This window comes from Aricia agestis, chromosome Z, assembly GCF_905147365.1.
Source record: "Aricia agestis chromosome Z, ilAriAges1.1, whole genome shotgun sequence".
In the NCBI taxonomy this organism is placed as follows: domain Eukaryota; kingdom Metazoa; phylum Arthropoda; class Insecta; order Lepidoptera; family Lycaenidae; genus Aricia; species Aricia agestis.
This window is the reverse complement of record NC_056428.1, coordinates 8,890,357-8,910,216: the sequence shown is the minus strand read 5'-3', so window position 1 is coordinate 8,910,216 and position 19,860 is coordinate 8,890,357. Positions and strand designations below refer to the sequence as shown.

The following is a 19,860-nucleotide window of genomic DNA, read 5'->3' as shown; positions in this document are numbered from 1 at the left end:
CGTTTTACGCATTTTCACCGGTTCCTATTTTGAGTGCCGGCGCCGGCAGCCGTTGTTTTATAATTTATATCTCGGCTGCCGGCAGTATACTTACCGCCGAACGCCGGTTCCCATTACTAATCTATTTTTGGTAGCCGGCGCCGGCAGCGGATCCCTATAATCCCTATAATGTTTCGAATTTCGCCGTCCGTAGCAATGTTGATAGGAGTCTGCGGGGCTAAATGGTCGCTTTGGAGAATCATATTATTATGAATCATTTCTTATATCTTTAAACGAGCAATTCTTGTATATAATATATACAATGTGTCCCGACACTGGTGTCCGATCCTTTAATGTCATGATCTATGGCATATTTTATCGACAAATTGGCTCTCAAATTTTTTCTCTCTCTCACGGTTGTAAAATGGCAGCCATTTTAGTTTTTCCCAGGCTTTCACACTAATCTGACGAAAACTTCTCATGTAAATATCCTATGAAGATAAAAAAGGTCTCATTTGATAGCTAAACTGATGGACTACGCTTACGCAGGCAATATGTTATAAATTTCCTGGAATGAAATATAGAAAACAGAAAGCTTCAGAAAAAAATTGTATGTTTTTTAATTAATGGGCTTTTTGTCTAGCTAGTAATTCGTAATAATTTGACATTCTTCATTTTCACAGTTTGGACAATTCGTTTTCTGAATTACTTTGAGAGGAATTGCAAAATGTGACCATTTTAGGTCCGCTGTTATAGGTTAGATACTTACTTGTTAGATACTATTACTAATCATCTAAATTCTAATAACTTCTCGTGGGATGTGACTTACGGCCATGCCACACGATGCGCTGCGACACCTCACCGGTGTCCGTCTCACCGGACTACCGGCCACACGGTGAGTGCGGCAGGAACCGCAACGTTTTGTAGTACTGTAGTGCAGCGACGGACTCGAGTAGGAGACCGGAGCGGCACCGGTCAGGCGCCGTACCGCCGCGAGTTACAGTTCGACAAGGCTTTATTTGGACGTGGGTGACATTGACGGGAGCGCTGCTAAAGGAGAACTGTCAAACACATGTCAAAAATGACGTTTTTGTATGATAGAAGCGTTTAGTTCATTTTCTCGCCACGTTCAAATAAAGCCTTGTCGAACTGTATAGAGTACTATAGAGTGAAGAAGCATTGTCTATGGCTGAGGTACGTATGACTTTCGCAGGACTTCTGCGGTAAAGGTGTAAGTTGTAACATCATAATATTACGTAACTTACTTAACTATTGGCATTGTTAACTTTAATATTATAACCATGGCTTACCCTTAATACCTCAAAATCGCAATTATTGTCGTCTACGAAGCGAAAGGGTATTACGTTTTCAGTGTCGTTAGTGTCAGGTCAATGATTTTTGTAATAAGCCACCTACATCAGGATTCAGGAATTTAGGCTGGCCCAGGGGTGGCAGAGACGTGTTGTTAAAAATCTAAAAGTATCGCTCTTTAGACTTATGTGTACCTAACTAGGTCATTTTAATAATCTATAATATGTCTTAGGAGGTAATTTGGTAGGTTACTGATATTATTGTTATTAATTATATAGTACATGTACCTTAATACTAGCTACACCATACTTCCTACTTCCGACTATCCTACTAAATATTATAAAGGCGAAAGTTTGTTTGGAACGAACTGGCAACAAAGTTAAAGATAAAGTTCGTACCATGGCCTCTTTGCTGGTAAATGGGACAAAAGAAACCTACAAAAGGTTGATAGTTGACGAGGCCCTCATGAACCATTTCGGCTCAATCGTCATGGCGAATCAGTTAACAGGCGCCAACGATGTCATCCTCATTGGAGATATTAACCAACTCCCGTTTATAGAGCGTGAAAACCTCTTTAAACTTAATTACACTCGTCCAAACCTGGTAACCAGCATCACCCAGGAGTTGTCTTGCACACACAGGAGCCCTATGGATGTGGCATACGCCTTAAGCATGGTCTATAATAACATCTATTCATCGAAGGAAATTGTGCGGTCCCTAAAGCTAATGAAGTATACAGGAGCGAGAATACCTAAAGCCAATCTAAATACCCTGTATCTTGTCCACACACAAGAGGAGAAAGCAGCCCTCACTAATACAGGCTATGGATCGGGAACGGACTCTCGCGTCCTCACAATCCATGAAGCTCAGGGATTAACGAGTCCCTCGGTGATCATCATACAGACCAAGTCCCGAAAGCTGGCAATCCATGACAGCGTTCCTCATGCAGTTGTAGCCATATCCCGGCACACTAACACCTGTGTCTATTACACTGACACTGATGGAGACGCTGTGGCAAGCTTCATAAAAAGAGCCACGGAGGTGTCAACCGAACACATAAGAGATTATAACATAAAAATGGCTATAAAAGACAGGAACGATAAAGTCCTAAGCCACATGGCGGGTAGATTCGACACAGAACGATATCTCTTTAACACCCTAGAAACTCCACCCAGCTTGAGTGACCCCTCTCCACCAAGCCAATGTCACAACATCTAAAGGCAAAGGGTGGAGCAGCATAAAATCTAAGGAAATCGGAAAATGTCGGACCTACTGGCCGCCACACCGACTGGGACCTCACCGTTCAAAACATATTATTATTATGTAATTTATAAAACAATAAATATATATATTTATTTATTATATGTATAATATATTATAGTCTATTCTACTAAGTATATATATTACTTATGTTGTGTCCATGGCGTGATGGACCACAATTAATTAAAATTCATAATATTATTTCAATTATCCTTGGTGCGAAAAATCTAAATAATAAAATAACAAAAAAGGATATGGACGAACAGTCCATAGACGGCCACAATTTTTTAATAAAAAAAAAAAAAAAAAAAGTTTGTTTGGATGTATGGATGTTTGTTACTCTTTCACGCAAAAACCTCTGAACGGATTTTCCTGAAACTTCACAATAATATAGCTTATACATCAGAAAAACACATAGGCATTTTAAACGACTTTCAAAATGGGAGAGGTGTTATGTTTTTTTTTTTTAATGTTCAACGATTACTCCGCCGTTTGTTAACCGATTTTCAAAATGTTTCTTTTGGTATATAGGGTATTATCCCAATTTAATATTACATTCACAAAAGTGGTGATCTGATGAAGGATCCATAAGTAATCGAGGGAACTCCTCAAAATTTATAGGGAAACATGTGATGACTTCGGTTTCGTGAGAAGTATTCTAGGCATATGCTACCAACAAGTAAGATTTTTTACCGAGGTATACCTGGTATACCGTGGTTCGGAAGGTGCTGAAAGAACTCCTGATTCTTTAAGGATCAGGGGGGTTTGGGGGTTTCCGCGTTGTTTTAAGAACGGAATGCATATGCTACTATGCAAATTACATTCATCATCATCATTATCATTAAGTACCATATTATACCATGCATCGTCCCATGATTATGAGCCTAATATGACCCTGTTATTGGTACTTTTCATAGTCTTTTAGATTGAGACTCGAGTTTTTCAAGCTATAATTATTTAAAAAAAATCTACTAAGTATACTTAATAATATTATAAATAATAAACCTGAAGAGTATGTTTGCTTTAACGCGCTAATCTCAGGAACTACAGGTGCGATTTAAAAACTTATTTCAGTGTTAGATAGCTCATTTATTGATCACCTGATTGTCTGACAAGTAAGATGATCCATGCGTCGGATGGGCATGTAAAAAGTCGGTCCTGCGCCTGACCTCTCGCCAGTCGTGTCGGTCTTCCATCCCACTGGGTATATGAGAGTAAAAGGAATAGAGAGTGCTCTTGTGTATTGCGCACACACTTGGGCACTATAAAATTACTCCTGCGTAACTGGCCTGGTTTCAATGAAACCGGCCACCATCACCGAAACCGGTGTGGGAGTTATTATTATTATTATTATTAACAGTTTGGCAGATAAAAAAATGTATGATAGCTGTATCTGGTTATCAAATAAACCTTTTTTTCGTTTCATTTCATTTTCATTTCAGGTATTCTAGAACCGTGGTGCCGTGGTGCCTGCAATTTTGTTACGGCAAAATTCGTTTTTCGCGCTTTGTATGTGTCTGTATTATTAGTAGGAAAAATATTCTATATTTCTCTTAAAGTCCTCCTGTTTTATATTTTTTTGCATTTTGCCAATTTCAATTTATCTATTACTTTACAGTCAAAACTTTTATATTTCCTTGTCTAAGTTATTATAATGTTTTAATACTTTAGATTCGACATTCGACAACCCTACACTGCCTTGAAGTATGTGTGTATCGTGTGTTAATTTTCAAAGTCAATGTCAAGTTATTTGATCAATTTTGTCACGACTTCACGAGTAGCAATTATAAATGTTATTAACAGCCGTACGCTGTACACTTATCTTTTCATTTATGTGTAAATTATTGTAATTAACAAGAATAATTATTATAGCACCTGGACGACCGAGCTTTGCTCGGTATAGCAAACACTCATTGACTTCGTGTTACTTAACAACGCCATCTGCTGGAATAGCTTTAGCTGTTGTTGTGTCGTTAAAGTAATTAGTTGCTCACAAAATAGTATTATTATTCGCCGAAAATACTAAGTTATTGATTCGATGTGAATATCTCAAGGAAAACAACACATTCAGTTTTCGAGTGAGGTTTAATTACTATTCGGGGAGCTAGCCCCCCGAACCCCCCACTTGAGGGACTGCGCCCCCCCTCTCCCCCCCGCTTAGATCGCAGAATCGGTTGCTTAAAACAAAACGGCTTTGCTTCGTTAGTGTTGCGTTTTTTCTCATGTTTTAAGAAAATACTACGCTATCCCACCAAAACATTAAATGTCAAAAGGGGCCAAGCAAAATATTGCATAGCCATGCAATATATCTATCGTAAAAAGTTTTCAGATCACATTCAAGCCAAGCCTTCAACTTATTTTGTAATTTAAAGTGAATTTATCAATGTTTTTCTTTATTTGATAATTATTAGAGTGGCTCGGCAATGAGTACAAGAAAAACAAATATAAAACTTCATATTTGGGGTAGTTCATACTTACACAAACGGCAAGCGTAAAATTGTTTTTTAGTATGTAACGGCACATGTGGACGATGGTACCCAATAAATCCAATCAGTTGCTGATTATTTCTCTAGTGCTCATTGCCTAGCCACTATAATAATTATAAAGTAAAGAAAACTATTGATAAATTCACTGAATGTTGATTTAAATTACAAAATAAGTTGAAGGCTTGGCTTGAATGTGATCTGAAAACTTTTTACGATAGATATATTGCATGGCTATGCAATATTTTGCTTGGCTCCTTTTTACATTTAATGTTTTGGTGGGATTTTGTTTCTTTTTTTAAGGTTCCTTTTCTTTTAGGTCACGTTAAAACTTTTCTGTACTTAGCTTAGCACCCATTCTCTGTCTCTAGGTATATATTCTAGTTCGTAAAATTAATTGATAATAACAGGTAGGTACTTCTACAAAGTACAAATTCTATGACGATAGCCAAACAACTTTTGAACTTTCAGGGGGTTATTCGTGCACCGATGTTACTTTCGATTGAGTATCCCGGATTTTTTTAAACCATAATAATTATACTCCGCAAACAAGCGATACCGCGATATAAAGGGAGTGCTACGCCATCTATCGAGCGAGTATGGAGTGTACAATGTACATCGTAATTCGCACTTCTGATTTCATTTATATTTGAATCGAATTTATTTATCATAGTTTCATTGTTAACTTTGTTAACACTATTTTTCCTTTTGTACGTAAAATAATTATTAAGTATAAAGTCGAAACTCATTTTTAATGTTCTTGCAAAGCCACAAACATAAAAATCTTTTCTTTTATAATATTATACTTTTCAGTTTTTAGGTTTCCTTGCCCAAAGGATGAAAAAGGGAGCCTATTCCTAATGAGTCTAGACTTCGCTGTCTGTCTGTCGTCCGTCCGTGTTTCACGAGGATAGTTCTCGAGAACCGCAATAGCTAGATATTTTAATTTTTTACAAATTATGTACTTTTGTTGTCGCTATAAAAGCTAATAGTCCAACTAAAATAAAATAAATGATTAATCGGGGCTCTCATACAACAAACACGTTTTTTTGTCCTATTTTGCTCTATATCCATAATGGCAAAAGTAAGGTTTTTGAAAATTTCAGAAAATACTTAATTGTAGTTTCAACCTTAATAATAAGTAATAAAAAGTACATAAACTTATGATTTAAGGGGGGCTCCCATACAAATTTACGGTACGGAACCCTATGTACGCCAGTCCGACTCGCACTTGGCCAGTTTCATATTTTTTCCTTCCATTGTGGATAACGATCTACCTTGTTACCAAATTTCAAGGTTCTAAGTCTGCTAGAAGTACCTTAGAATTTTGATGATCTGTCAGTCAGTGAGTGACAAAATGTAGTAACTTTGATCATCCGTAACTATTAAACTGTTTATCGAAATGTTATGTAATTTGGTGGTTAAGCTAGTTTTAATACTTGCTCCTAGTCACCGAAATTCTAAATCAATAGTTTTGTTAACATAGAAGATAATGGGGGTGTGAAAAAGCCGCAAACCGCTTCGAGAAAAGTATGCTACGGCCTTTGCTACAAAACTTGGCTGTCTGCTAGAAGTACCTTAGAATTTTGATGATCTGTCAGTCAGTGAGTGACAAAATGTAGTAACTTTGATCATCCGTAACTATTAAACTATTTATCGAAATGTTATGTAATTTGGTGGTTAAGCTAGTTTTAATACTTGCTCCTAGTCACCGAAATTCTAAATCAATAGTTTTGTTAACATAGAAGATAATGGGGGTGTGAAAAAGCCGCAAACCGCTTCGAGAAAAGTATGCTACGGCCTTTGCTACAAAGCTTGGCTGGAGCACTGCCGTGCTCCCAGATAAAATTCTTGTGTCACAATGTTAGTTACCAACTTACTCCTCCGAAAAGGCTTTACTGACTTTTACCAAATTTCATAAGCATATTTCTGTCTGAGTAGGCTACTGGTTACTTTTTATACTTATTGATAATTGCATTTCTTGAATAAATAATTGATAAATTGGTCACCAAATAATGTCTTACACAAAAATTCATATTATTACTACCAAAAACCTTACTCTAAGATTTGTTAGACGTCATCCAAAATGAATACTTACATAATATATTGAACACAGACTACTTTAATCCTTCGATCGCAGATTCTTGGAAAACTATTCTTCATTCACTGGTGAGCTTGGGGGTTGATAGGTTAATGTAGGAATAAGGGTCAATTCAGACTTCGACGCGACGCGTAGATGAATAATATTTTCTAGTCATTTACATTTTACACATATTATTCTGAAACACAATCAAGATGAAATAAATCTATCGTAAAAAGTTTTCAGATCACATTCAAGGCTTCAACTTATTTTGTAATTTAAATCAATATTCAGTGAATTTATCAATAGTTTTCTTAATTTTATAATTATTATAGTGGCTCGGTACTATATTGTATCGGTACATTATTACTTTTAGAGAAACTTTTGGACTGGTAGTTCCAGAGACATGCGAACACAAACATAAAAACTTAAAACATACATGCATACGAACACAATACATATTATACACTTTTGAAGGGCACATTAATTTTGTTCAGACGCTGATATAGACTAACATACTTATACGAAAACTGGACAGTTCTGGAAATACTTATTACATACATACACGTCGAACTGAACACCTTTTTTGAAGTCGGTTAAAAATAGGTTCATTTCTGGCAGGCGCAAACAAGTGACCATGTTTGGGAACCCAGTATATACAGGGTGTAACAAAAACAAGTGATAATACTTTAGGGTGTGTACGTGTTCCTTGTAGAGATTTCACTGTGAAAGTAGCAGGGCTGAAAGACCAAAATTTTTTTTCACTTTTGTATGGGGATACTCGTGACGCTCGGGCCCTTTCCCATACAAAAGTGAAAAAAAATGTTCGTCTTTCAGAGCTGCTACTTTCACAGTGAACTCCCTACAAGGAACACATACATACCCTAAAGTATTATCACTAGTTTTTGTTACACACTGTATATATTTTTTTTATGAAATAAGGGGGCAAACGAGCAAACGGGTCACCTGATGGAAAGCAACTTCCGTCGCCCATGGACCATCAAATGAATGCTTGATTTGATAATATTTTAGGAAACGTAATTTGGTGATCAAAATATCCATTTTTGATCGTTTCGAATTTTATTGGTAGTAAATAGGTAAGTACATTTTTGGGCACCGTTTAAAGCCATGCTTATTTAGTTACTTCAATATACCTAATAAGGCCGAAATCAAAAAAAGGTACTCAATAATAAGGCAAAACAACATTTGCCGGGACAGCTAGTAAGTAATATAATAATTACTTATTACTAAGTGTTTGAATACTTGATTTATCAAAAATGTTTCATAATAATCTTGTAAGTATTAAAACTGGTTGTGTGGACGATAGACATGTTTTATTTAAACGCCTGCCGAAAACAATACTGCATCCGAGAAACGCTCGCAGCGAACAAAAATAGTATTACGTTACATCGAGCGGTGAACTTGTGAACCGGCTAGCCGTTAGAGCGAGAACGAGAAGGCAAGATATCGTTCGCCGTTCGCACGTCTCGGGCATTCCCGGACCATCTCGGCGCGACGCCGAGCCGCCTCGTCAATATTGGTACCGCGAGTTCACAGCTTGTTCGCGCGGCGCGGGGTTCACATTCTCGCCGCGCCGCCATGACAGTTCGAGCGCGACCATTGACGCACCTCGTCGTAAACAAAATGGAGTTGAAAAGTCGTCTAGCTTGGGATAACAAACTAGAAATGGAATTTTTGAAGCACTATTTCACTGAAAACATACTATGGAACCAAAAAAATCCTTACTACAGGGACAGACACCAAAATTATTTAGCATGGGATAGGATCAGCAACGCCATGAATATGGACATCGAAGAACTAAAAAAGAAAAAAGACTCTCTGTTATCTAGTTATCGTCTTTATAGAAATAAGGTTAAGAAGTCGTTGATAAATGGATCTGGAGCAGTGTATCAACCAATCTGGTTTGCATTCTCGTACATGGATTCTTTTCTATCTAAAGGGCAAACTGAAGTAAAACAACTAGACGTTGGAGTAAGTTAAACTTTATTTTCTTATACTTATGTACTTAGTAAAATTTTTGTAATTATTGTAATATTAGGTGACGCCCTCAACTTCGTCGGGCCAAAATCAAATTATCGCGTGGGAACCGTACATTTTTTCGGGATAAAAAGTATCCTATTCCTGGGATTTAAAGTATCTCCATAGGTACCAAATATGTACTTATCAGGAAAATTGGTTTAGAAGTTTTGACGTAAAGAGGTAACGGACAGTACAATATTAGTATGGATATGGAAGAATGGATAATATTTTAGTAAAAATTCTATAATAATATTATAACGATACTAAAATCAATTGAAGGTGTTAAGGGACACCGGATGGAAGGAAGTTATTAAAAAAATTATGAGTACCGCTACCCCACCCAGCTAAAAAAACAAATTTCCCGCCATAGAGGAATGGTAGAGTTTTAAATTTCCCGCCAGTTGACGTCATCGCCTCATCAACACCCTCTGCCCCTACTTCGCAGGTAAGTGTCAGTCAAAAAGTGTCGTTACAACTTTTTTCGTCTAGCCCCCTTTTGCAACGCGCGATAAAAAACTTCGTTCCAAAATTTAAAAAATACATTCAAACTAGTAATGTCACTTATGCTATTTTCTAATAATTTCATTAACGTGATAATTTTCATGTCGTGTCATTGCTTTGCTATTTGCTAAAATCGTGGCTCGGTTCACATGATTCACATCGCACCGCTCGCTCGCATCGAATATTATTTCGCATCGAGTGAAATATAGTCAAGTTCAATAGCAGTTAGCACCGCGGTGCGTAACAGCGCGGACGTGAATTTTTTCGTGATCGCAGACTATATTGTTAGCAATCTTATTTTTAGCAAGTACTATCAATTTAATTATTGCATTAGGAAACGATTATTGCATTAGCAATGATTTAATTGTTATTAATGTTAAGTATATTTTAGTTTTCTTTAGTCAAGTGAAACAATTGCGTTGATTAAAACCGGTCGCGTGAATGCAATAGTTTGTTCGGTTTTCTTTTAATTTAAAAGTGTGTGAGCATATTTTGTTTATGACAAATGCTAAAGATTATATATTTAAAGTGAAAGATAAAAAATATATTTTAACGCTTTTTAGTTTCTTTATAGTGATTGTTTTTGTTAATATAATTGTAAACTTTTACTTGATTACGTGACATTTGGTGGAAAAGTGCTTAACTGAGGAATTTCATGTCAATAAATATGTCTGGTCGTTTGTTGATATGGGATTATTTTTCTAAAGTGCAAGGCGATGGTAAGAGAGCCATTTGTGACCAATGTTCTAAAGAATTTTCATATAGGACCTCCATAACTAATTTGAAAACGCATTTAAAAGTTAAGCATAGGGAACTTTATAATACTTTTATAGCGGAATATCAACAACAACAAGTTGAAGCTGCACTATCGTCAAACAAGAAAGTTTTAGATCCTAAAGAAAAAAGTGTGAGTATGTTTATAAATACCTATTTACTATTTGAAAGGTGACGTGACGTAATGAAAAAGCATTAGCATGCTGCATACGTCACAAAACACAGCCATTTATGATAAAAAACGTTTTTTTGCAAAAGGAAAAGCACGTAGCATGCTAGTCTTAACTTCATGTCAATAAAAATTAACATGTTAATAAAATTAATAGAAAATAGCAATAATTTCCGTTGCTATTGGCGTAAAATGGCCGTAAATTGCAATCAACTTCGCTTGTTCACTGGTTAATACAAAGAGTTAATGTACTTAAATCCCTTCCATACTACAAGTAGGTACCTACCTAATAAACTGTAGGTATACAGTAATGTGAATGACAAATCAGGGCTTGAAAACGTTACTAATTCACGTTAAAAATTACGTTAAATAATTATGTTATTCCCCAATTATTATTATTATTAGTTATAGTGCTAACGAGCAAACGACTTCGCAAACGGTTATCTTGGTTATTTTTTGCGACGTTGCCGTTTGGCGTTTTCTCGAAGCATGCGGCGCGGGCGCGTCATGGCGGGTGGCGGCCTGGCGGGTGGCGGGCTGGCGGCGGGGCGCAGGGCAGGGACGCCGCGCCGGCCCCTCTGACATGACGCGCTGTTGCCATTTTGTTTGTACTTAGTGTTGCCAACGTGATTATGCGCCAAATTTTTGTAGAAATTGGTAGAATGTAAAATGTAAAATGAGTCCAAAATTGGTAGATCGACCAGGTGGTCGATCTACCGATGCTGAGGTCAGCATCATCACCATTTTTTAAAATGGCTTATTTGTATCGATAAAAATCCTTGCTTTGGTCGCGTGTACGGGACAGTCCAGAGTTCCAGACAGAGTGTATGGGGTAGAAGATGGGACTCCCAGTTGTTGGAGCATTGGGTGCAACTCCATACGGTACTAACCCCTACACATATTATTGATCTGTAGAGGAGGAACCTTAAAATTGTTTAATTAAACCTTACCGTATACTGTAAAAAATTGTGATGTTGTAAATGTTGTAAAAAAATTGTAACTGAGATGATGTTGTTAAGTAGTACTTAGTGTAAAACACGTAAAAAATGTGCATTCATTGACTAAACAAAAATTATCGCGGTACTACGGAACCCTATATTGCGCGTGGCACGACACGCACTTTGCCGGTTTTTTTAGGATTTACGAGTATCAATAAAATCTTTCAACAAAATATTTTGTTGTAAGTAGATATTTTGCAAGAAGACGGATTTTTTTAAAATCACTAGTGTTTTTAAAACTTGAGTACTTATATTTTTTGGATAATTCATAAACTTATTTGTATCGATAAACATCCTTGCTTTGGTCGCGTGTACGGGACAGTCCAGACAGAGTGTATGGGGTAGAAGATGGGACTTCCAGTTGTTGGAGCATTGAGTGCAACTCCATGCTCATGCATGCTCCATGCCGCATGCATGCCAAGCTTTTTAGCAAAGGCACGGCCGTACCATACTTTTCTCGAAGCGGTTCGTGGCTATTTCACACCCCCTTTATCTTTTATGTTAACAAAACTAGGGATTTAGAATTTCGGTCACTAGGAGCAAGTATTAAAACTAGCTTAACCTCCAAATTACATTAAATTTCGATAAATAGTTTAATAGTTACGGATGGTCAAAGTAATTACATTTTGTCACTCGCTGACTGACAGATCATCAAAATTCTAAGGTACTTCTAGCAGTCTTATAACCTTGAAATTTGGTACCCGAATAGGTCTTTATTCACAATGGAAGGAAAAATTATGAAACCGGCCAAATTCGAGTCGGACTGGCGTACATAGGGTTCCGTACCGTAAATTTGTATGGGAGCCCCCCTTAAATAATAAGTTTATTTCATTTTTATTATTAATTATTAAAGTTAAAATATTATTGATTATTTTCTGAAGTTTTCAAAAACTTCACTGTTATCATTATGAATATAGAGAAAAAAAGAGGTAAAAAATCGTGTTTGTTGTATGAGGCCCCCCATTAATGATTTATTTTATTTTATGTGGACTATTAGGTTTTATAACGACACAAGAAATACATAATTTGTGAAAATTGCAACTATCTAGCTATTGCGGTTCTCGAGATCCAGCCTGGTGACATACGGATGGACGACGGACAAACAGCGAAGACTTATTAATAATAGGGTCCCGTTTTCATCCTTTAGGAAAGGAAACCTAAAAACTGAAAAATAATAAATATAGAAGATTAATTAAATAAAAGAAAATATTTTTATATTTGCAACTTTGCAAGAACAGTATGTGCATATTTGTTTTACGTACAAAAGGCTTTAAGTTAGTTATGTACTTAATTTACGCCAGTAATATAGTACTCTGTGTACTTAATAAAATGAAAAATAGTTTTAACAGCGTTAACAATGAAACAATAATTAAATTCGATTAAAATATGAATTTAATCAGTGCTGCTGCAGCGGTATACACTCCTTGCTCGATATATGGGAGTTTTAAGTTATCACATGAAATGAGGACGTGCTCCTTTCCTGCGAGGAACGTCAAGACGCTTTATACATCAGTGCTCCGATGTATTTAACGGTAATGCTAAAAATTATCAGCTTCAAGTATTAAAGATCTAAAAGTCAATTATAATATATGAATATAATAATCGACTCAGAACTCAGAAGTACTCAGAAGTATTTACGTTACGTTGTCCACCTATAGAACTAACGAAGCGAAGAGATAGAGAATGGGTGCTAAGCTAAGTACAGAAAAGTTATAACGTGGCCTGAAAAGAAAAGAAAGAAAAAACGTTCAAAAAAGAAATGAACTCCCACCAAAACATAAAATGTAAAAGTAGCCAAGCAAAATTATTCTTATATACTTCTGTCGTAAAAAGTTTTCAGATCACATTCAAGCCAAGCCTTCAACTTATTTTGTAATTTAAATAATTATACAGTAACTGTATCAATAGATTTCTTTATTTTATAATTATTATAGTGGCTTGGCAATGAGCACTAGAGAAATAATCAGCGACTAATTGAGTTTATTGGGTACCATCGGCCACATGCGTCGTTACATGCTAAAACACTCTACGCTAGCCGTCTGTGTAAGTATGAACTCCTCCAAATATGCAGTTTTATATTTGTTTCTCTTATGCTCCTTTCTATTATATTCTATAAAATATTATATTCTATAAAATATTATATTCTATAAAATATTTTGCTTTTACATTTTATGTTTTGGTGGGATAATATATTTCCCCACATAAAAAGGTCTTGCGTCGCCACTGATTTGAATTTGAATTTGAAAAAAAAATAGACTTTCTTTTATTGATTAAAACTAGATTGCTTTTTGCTAAACTTTCAAAAACTAGGAGGTTATAATTTTGTTCGTATGTTTATGTATATATTTTTGTATGTTCAACCATAACTTCGCCGTTTGTGGACCGATTTTCATGATTCTTTTGTAGTTATACAGGATGGAATTCGAATTTAGCTCGATGTTCACAAAAGTGGTGATCTGATGATGGGATCCATGAGGAATTCAGGGGACTCCTTGAAATTTGTATGGAAACATATAGTGATTACGATTTTTTCTGAAGCAATCGAGGTAGTTGCTACCAAAAAAAATTTAATTATTGAATCTATAAAATGTTATTAATGAATTTATAAAATGTTATTTACTGTATCTAATTTATTTCAATCTTACTGTTTTAATTAATTATTGTAATCCAAGCTATTATGTATTATCTATATTTAAATATTTGCACGCCGTGTATGGCAGAATATGTTTGTGCTTATTTATTATTATTAACATCTTTTTTGTACCATATTCTGGCAAATAAAATATTTGAATTTGAATTTTAATTTGAAAAAAGTAAAATTTCGCACCAGGTTCTACCCTGGATCCGAAGGTACCGAACAGAACTTTTGAATCCTTATAGATACAGGTTCGGAGATTTCGGCGTTGTTTAAACAACTGAAGGGATAAGCCAACACATAAATTTGATTGATCATCATCATCATAACCATAATAATTATACCATGGGTCATCACATTATGACCCAATTACATATTGGTACTTTTAGTGATATTTAAGTAGATGTTTTTGATGATTATTTCGCTATTTGTGGACCGATTTTCAAAATTCTTGTGTTGTTGTATAGGATATAATCTTAATTTTGTATAACAATTACGAAAATTATAAGCTGATGATGGAATCCATGAGCAATCGAGGGTTAGTTAGTAAGTTAAACATGTGTTATTGATAAGCTTCAATCGTAATAAAAATTGTTAAAGACATCCTCCATATCACATTAGAAGGTTCCAAATAATCTATTTTTAGTTTTTTACCTTTTTTAATATAGATCGGTAAATTATTATGTATACCTAAATTTATTATTATGAACCTTTATAGGTAAAAGTTTGGAAATTACAGCATCGCTTAGATAACTGCAAGCATTTACCACAATTTCGCTTACAGTACTATAATATGGTTAGTTAATATTCGTAGTGGTTATCTACGCATAAAGCCTTGTCTTGTAGATAACTAAAAAAAGTAAAATTATTATTTTTTAACACAAAATTGAACCTGACTTCTTGGGTTTAATTTTTTGTTAAATCATTATCTGTGTTACTACTAGCTCCTACTACTAGTAAAATAATATAAAACTAGGGTAAAATATTTACTACAAAAAATAAGAGTACTCAATACATGACGACAAAAATAACTATTTGTATTTTGCAGGACGAGGACTCCGATGATCCACTTTGCCAGGAAACAGAAGAAGACGACAAAGGCAACATTTACCTCATACCCATCAAGAACGAACAACTTAAGACGCCCTCGGCTAAGAGGCAACGACGCAGTTTGCCGACGCAGAAATTTGAAGAGAGCTCGACTATCGACATGCATGAGATTAGCCAAGCATACACAATAAATAATCCCCATGAAGAAGACGATTGCGATAGATACGTAAAAATCTTGGCTAACAAACTCAGAAAACTGCCGGAGGATGAACGAATAATTATCATGCACGAAATCGACGGCTTATTCGTCAAACGAATTCAGAATAAGTTTAACTCGTCAGAAGCTTAAATATATTTGATATTGTAGGTAGATTGTAAGCTAATTAATGTGTCCTTTAATATATTATTAAGTTTTTGTACAAAACTGTTTTTTTTCTAAGAAGTTTTAGGCCATGCTCAAATTTTAGTACTTGCTCAAAATTACAGGGAACACAAGCATTTAAGGGGTTCCGTAGTAAGAAGGAACCCTTAGTACCATGCCACACGATGCGGTGCGGCGCCTGACCGGTGCCGCTCCGGTTTCCTACATATAAAAACGTATGGTATGGCACACGGCGCTGTCCGGTGCGCTCCGAATCGGGACGAGGCTTCGAGAAAAGTATGGCACGGCCGTGCCTTTGCTAAAAAGCTTGGCTGGGGCACTGCCGTGACCCCAGATAATTCGTATGTAAAGGCTTGTCACTCAAAAATCTGTAATTTTTCTAAAATCTCATTCACCTACGTTGTTGGAGCCGATATGTCTGTATATATATATAATTGCTCGTTTAAAGATATAGATAGCAGGATGGTAAATAATGAAAAACTTTAAATTATTGCCATAGTTTTATTTTGCCAATTAATGTAGTCAAATCAGTGGAGCATAGTCGTTAATTTCGGTGTTATATCGGGAAGTCTTCGGGAATTAGCGAAGATTAGCGATAGTAGTAACTGTAGGCGCTGGGTAGAGAAGAGTAGGGCGTGTAGGCGAGCTGGGCGCTGTAGGGCGAGACGACGGCGGACAGGGGGGAGGCGAGGGGCACGGCGGGGTAGGTGTAGTCCACCGCGGGGTACGCCAGCAGCTGCGGATCCGGCTTGGGCACGGGCTTGGGTGCCGCCAGCGCCGCCGCCACCAGCGCGAACACGGACAACTGTAACACATCCAATATTACATCAGCTTACCAACACCACGTTGCCAGGTAACGATGGCTATTGATATTACTAAGGCTTCTTACAGACGAATGGTACTTGCCAATTACGGCAGATACAAATGCAGCCGTCGACACTTGCCACCTGTAAGAAGCCTAACACGTAGGTAGATTAGGGATATTTAAAGCAATACTGGTAAATAGTAGCAAGAATATTGTTGTATCAGAGCCATTTCTCTTGCTGGGCACAAAAATATAGACGTTATTTGGTCGTGTCATGTCAGTTTAATGTTAGTCAGAATTTATTTAAACATTGCTTGTTTAGGAATTAATTATAATATTATACTTATCTAATATTAAAAGTTGATATTATAAACTTTGTAAAGCATCAGCTTTGTACCTGCCCTCGTCTGATATGTTGTGCGTTTTGACCGACTAGGACATTTTATGAGTAAGTATAACATCTGTTTACACTTTACAGTTGTTACAGTGTGGATATTTGTATATTAGTAAGAAAGCAAGTATATTATTGACTTTTACTTATCTATATATCTTACTAATAATATTATAATTCTGCAGAGTTTGTTTGTTTGTTTGTTTGTTTTAACGCGCTAATCTCAGGAAGTACTGGTCTGATTTGAAAAATTCTTTCACTGTTGAATAGCTCATTTACCAAGAAAGGCTATAGGCTATATTTTATCACGCTAAGACTAATAGGAGCAAAGAAATAGAGGAAAATGTAGAAAAAACGGGGGGAAATTATTTGAAAGGGCTCACTTGAACGCGCTAATCTCAGGAACTGCTGATCTGATTTGGAAAATTCTTTCAGTGTTAGATAGCCCATTTATCGAGGAAGGCTATAGGTTATATTTTATTACGCTAAGACTAATAAAAGCGAAGAAATATTTTTGTACAATAATTAATACTTGGGATGTGATCTACTATGCTAACGCGGACGAAGTCGCAGGCAACAGCTAGTAGTCTATACAAATGTTATAAAGCTGAAGAGTTGGTTTGTTTGTTTAAACGCGCCAATCTCAGGATTTACTGGTCCAACTTAAAAAAATCTTTCAGTGTTAGATAGCTCATTTATCGAGGAAGCCTATATTATCACGCTAAGACCAATGGGAACAAATAAACAGAGGAAAATGTGGGAAAAAAGGGAGATAATTGTTTGAAAGGGCTTAAGATAAAAAGTAGACCACTTGAAGGATCATGGGCTATTTTTTGTGAGGAAATTTGTGTGTGTAATTCCTAATTTACGCAGGCGAAGCCACGCGGAACATCAAGTATATACTGTAGTTGATTTTAAGTAAAGAACTGCCATCACACTTTTAATTATTTATGAAAAGATAAAGAGCTTACCAGCTTGAAGAACATGTTCGGTATTGATTTGTGTATGTTCTGATGACCACCTGTCATTACCCAATATTATATATACCAAACGGTAACCTTGATCTTGCGACAAACGGACACAAAAACCCGCGACGCGACAACGCACCATTTTAGGAAGTGTGATGTTTGTGGTCGATAATCTGATCATTTTTTCATGTGGTCATTGTTTAAGTAAGTATAATAATAATAATTGATGATTAATTTGAATATGATTTTGTTGATAATATTCATCAACTAACTACATAATATGTTACCTTCGACTTTGTGGACACGAAAAGAATAGAAGTGGAAACCGCACATTTTTCTGTTGTAATACTCTAAATAAATGCTCCTCTAAATTAGCAGAAGTACGAAGTACGAACGAAAACGAAGTACTGGGCTGTTACGGTTATCGCTTAGGTTAGTCTGGTGGCCCAGTTGCAAACGGAGAATACATTGGGGCTTTGGTACGGTAACCATGGGTCCTCGACTCAGGAGAGTCTCAGTCAGTCGAGAATCCGTAAAGGATTTCCCTAAGAAAAAATAGGGGAGCGGAGTCTTTCTTTCTAGTCCTCTTTTCGTTTCTCTCCCCAAAAAAGCAGGAGACGGCTCAGAGTCACCACTCAAAGTGTGCCTGACAGTAGCCAAAATTTTTTTAAAACAGCTAGCATGTAAAGCTTAAGCCCCAATTTCACCAAGGACCGTTAAAGTTAACGCTCGAATTAGTATCACGTTACCTCTTTCGTTTTTCATATGAATAAAAGAGAAGACATGACAATTTAACAAGCTGTTAACACTAACAGACGTTGGTGAAATTGGGGCTCAACCTACTAAATAATAGGATTAACCCATCAATCCCCAAGCGGCGGCACAAGCGGCAGCCGGTTGCCGCATAACAATAGAAACTTTATTGTGTCTACGATGGATGTGTTTACTTAAGAAATTAATCCCTTTAGATTAAAATATACAAAACATTAATAATATTATTGTGATTTGTGATGCATGGAGAATGGAGATACTTTGAGTTCCGGGAAAGGACATAGGATACTTTTTATCCCGGAAAAACTCGCGTTAATTGAATTCCGGCGCACCGCGCAGCGGAGTCGCGGGCGTCATCTAGTTAATCTATAACTTATCCACAGGATATATTGTAAGGAAGTAGAAAAACTAATCCTACGCCAAACTATAATTATCACAAAACCACGCCCTATGTGTATCAGATTATTGATAACGCATTGTATTCTAAGTACTTCCTATGAAAAAAAGCTTTTGTTTATTCACGCCTTTTCGTTTTTGAAGATCAAGGCTGTCATTTAGGTATATAATGATGATCTATCACATTTGGAGCATCATATCGAAAAGTAACAGCAAACATCAACCATGTTCTTCAAACTGGTAAGTCCTCGAGCAAATCGCGAATACTCGATATAATTATAGAGCCTAGTAAAGTAAATTGTTACGGTCTCACCACAGAAGCTTTAATAACAACAGAAACAGATGTTTAAAAGATTAAACATCTGTTGAACAGTAATTGTTTTGAGACCATTTTGTACTGAATCTTTCTCTAATCAACTGTTCAACGGGTGTTTAAATATTTTGTAATAAGACCGTTCATGTTTAAAATTATCACTTTTGAACCAATCACAAAAGTTGAATTCTAAAAGGTACAAGTTGAAAGCCTGAATGAAGTTGCAGCAGACGACGTGTCGTCGCGACACTACTCGTATGGTTTCTATGTATTTCTATGAATAAGTGTTGCTACCTTCGTGTCGCTAGCTGCGGAGGGTATTTCACAGAAATATGTGGAAATCAGTAATGTCGCGACAACACGTCGTATGCAGTTGTCGCGTGTCGCTCGGTTCCAACTTGTATGGCGGTAAATGTTTTAGAGCTTAATTTTTTCTATGCTTCAATTTCACTGATGGTACTTATTCTAGCTATACGGTATACCTAACCGAGTACCGTAGCTTTATACAATTCCATTACTAAGATAATCAGTAAGTAATAGTATTAATAAAGTAA

The 19,860-nt window shown here is 36.2% G+C and overlaps 1 protein-coding gene across 2 annotated transcripts; it reads left to right on the top strand.

Moving 5' to 3' along the window:
* The first annotated feature begins 8,665 nt into the window (after positions 1-8,665).
* Positions 8,666-15,691, top strand: LOC121738824. Of its 2 annotated transcripts, none has more exons than XM_042131073.1 (2): positions 8,666-9,105; positions 15,279-15,691. In XM_042131073.1, exons 1-2 carry the CDS (start codon positions 8,713-8,715, stop codon positions 15,627-15,629), a joined length of 744 nt encoding a protein of 247 aa, XP_041987007.1. In that variant the 5' UTR covers positions 8,666-8,712; the 3' UTR covers positions 15,630-15,691. The 2 variants fall into 2 exon arrangements, with proteins under 2 accessions (XP_041987007.1, XP_041987008.1); XM_042131074.1 differs by lacking the exon at positions 8,666-9,105 and adding an exon at positions 10,238-10,561.
* The last annotated feature ends 4,169 nt before the right edge of the window (positions 15,692-19,860 follow it).

Bases quoted from the DNA above. Each gene is read 5' to 3' on its own strand.
- LOC121738824 (XM_042131073.1), top strand. From the start codon at position 8,713: ATGACAGTTCGAGCGCGACCATTGACGCACCTCGTCGTAAACAAAATG. The intron at 9,106-15,278 runs GTAAGTTAAACT...TGTATTTTGCAG, and splicing joins TAAAACAACTAGACGTTGGA to GACGAGGACTCCGATGATCC.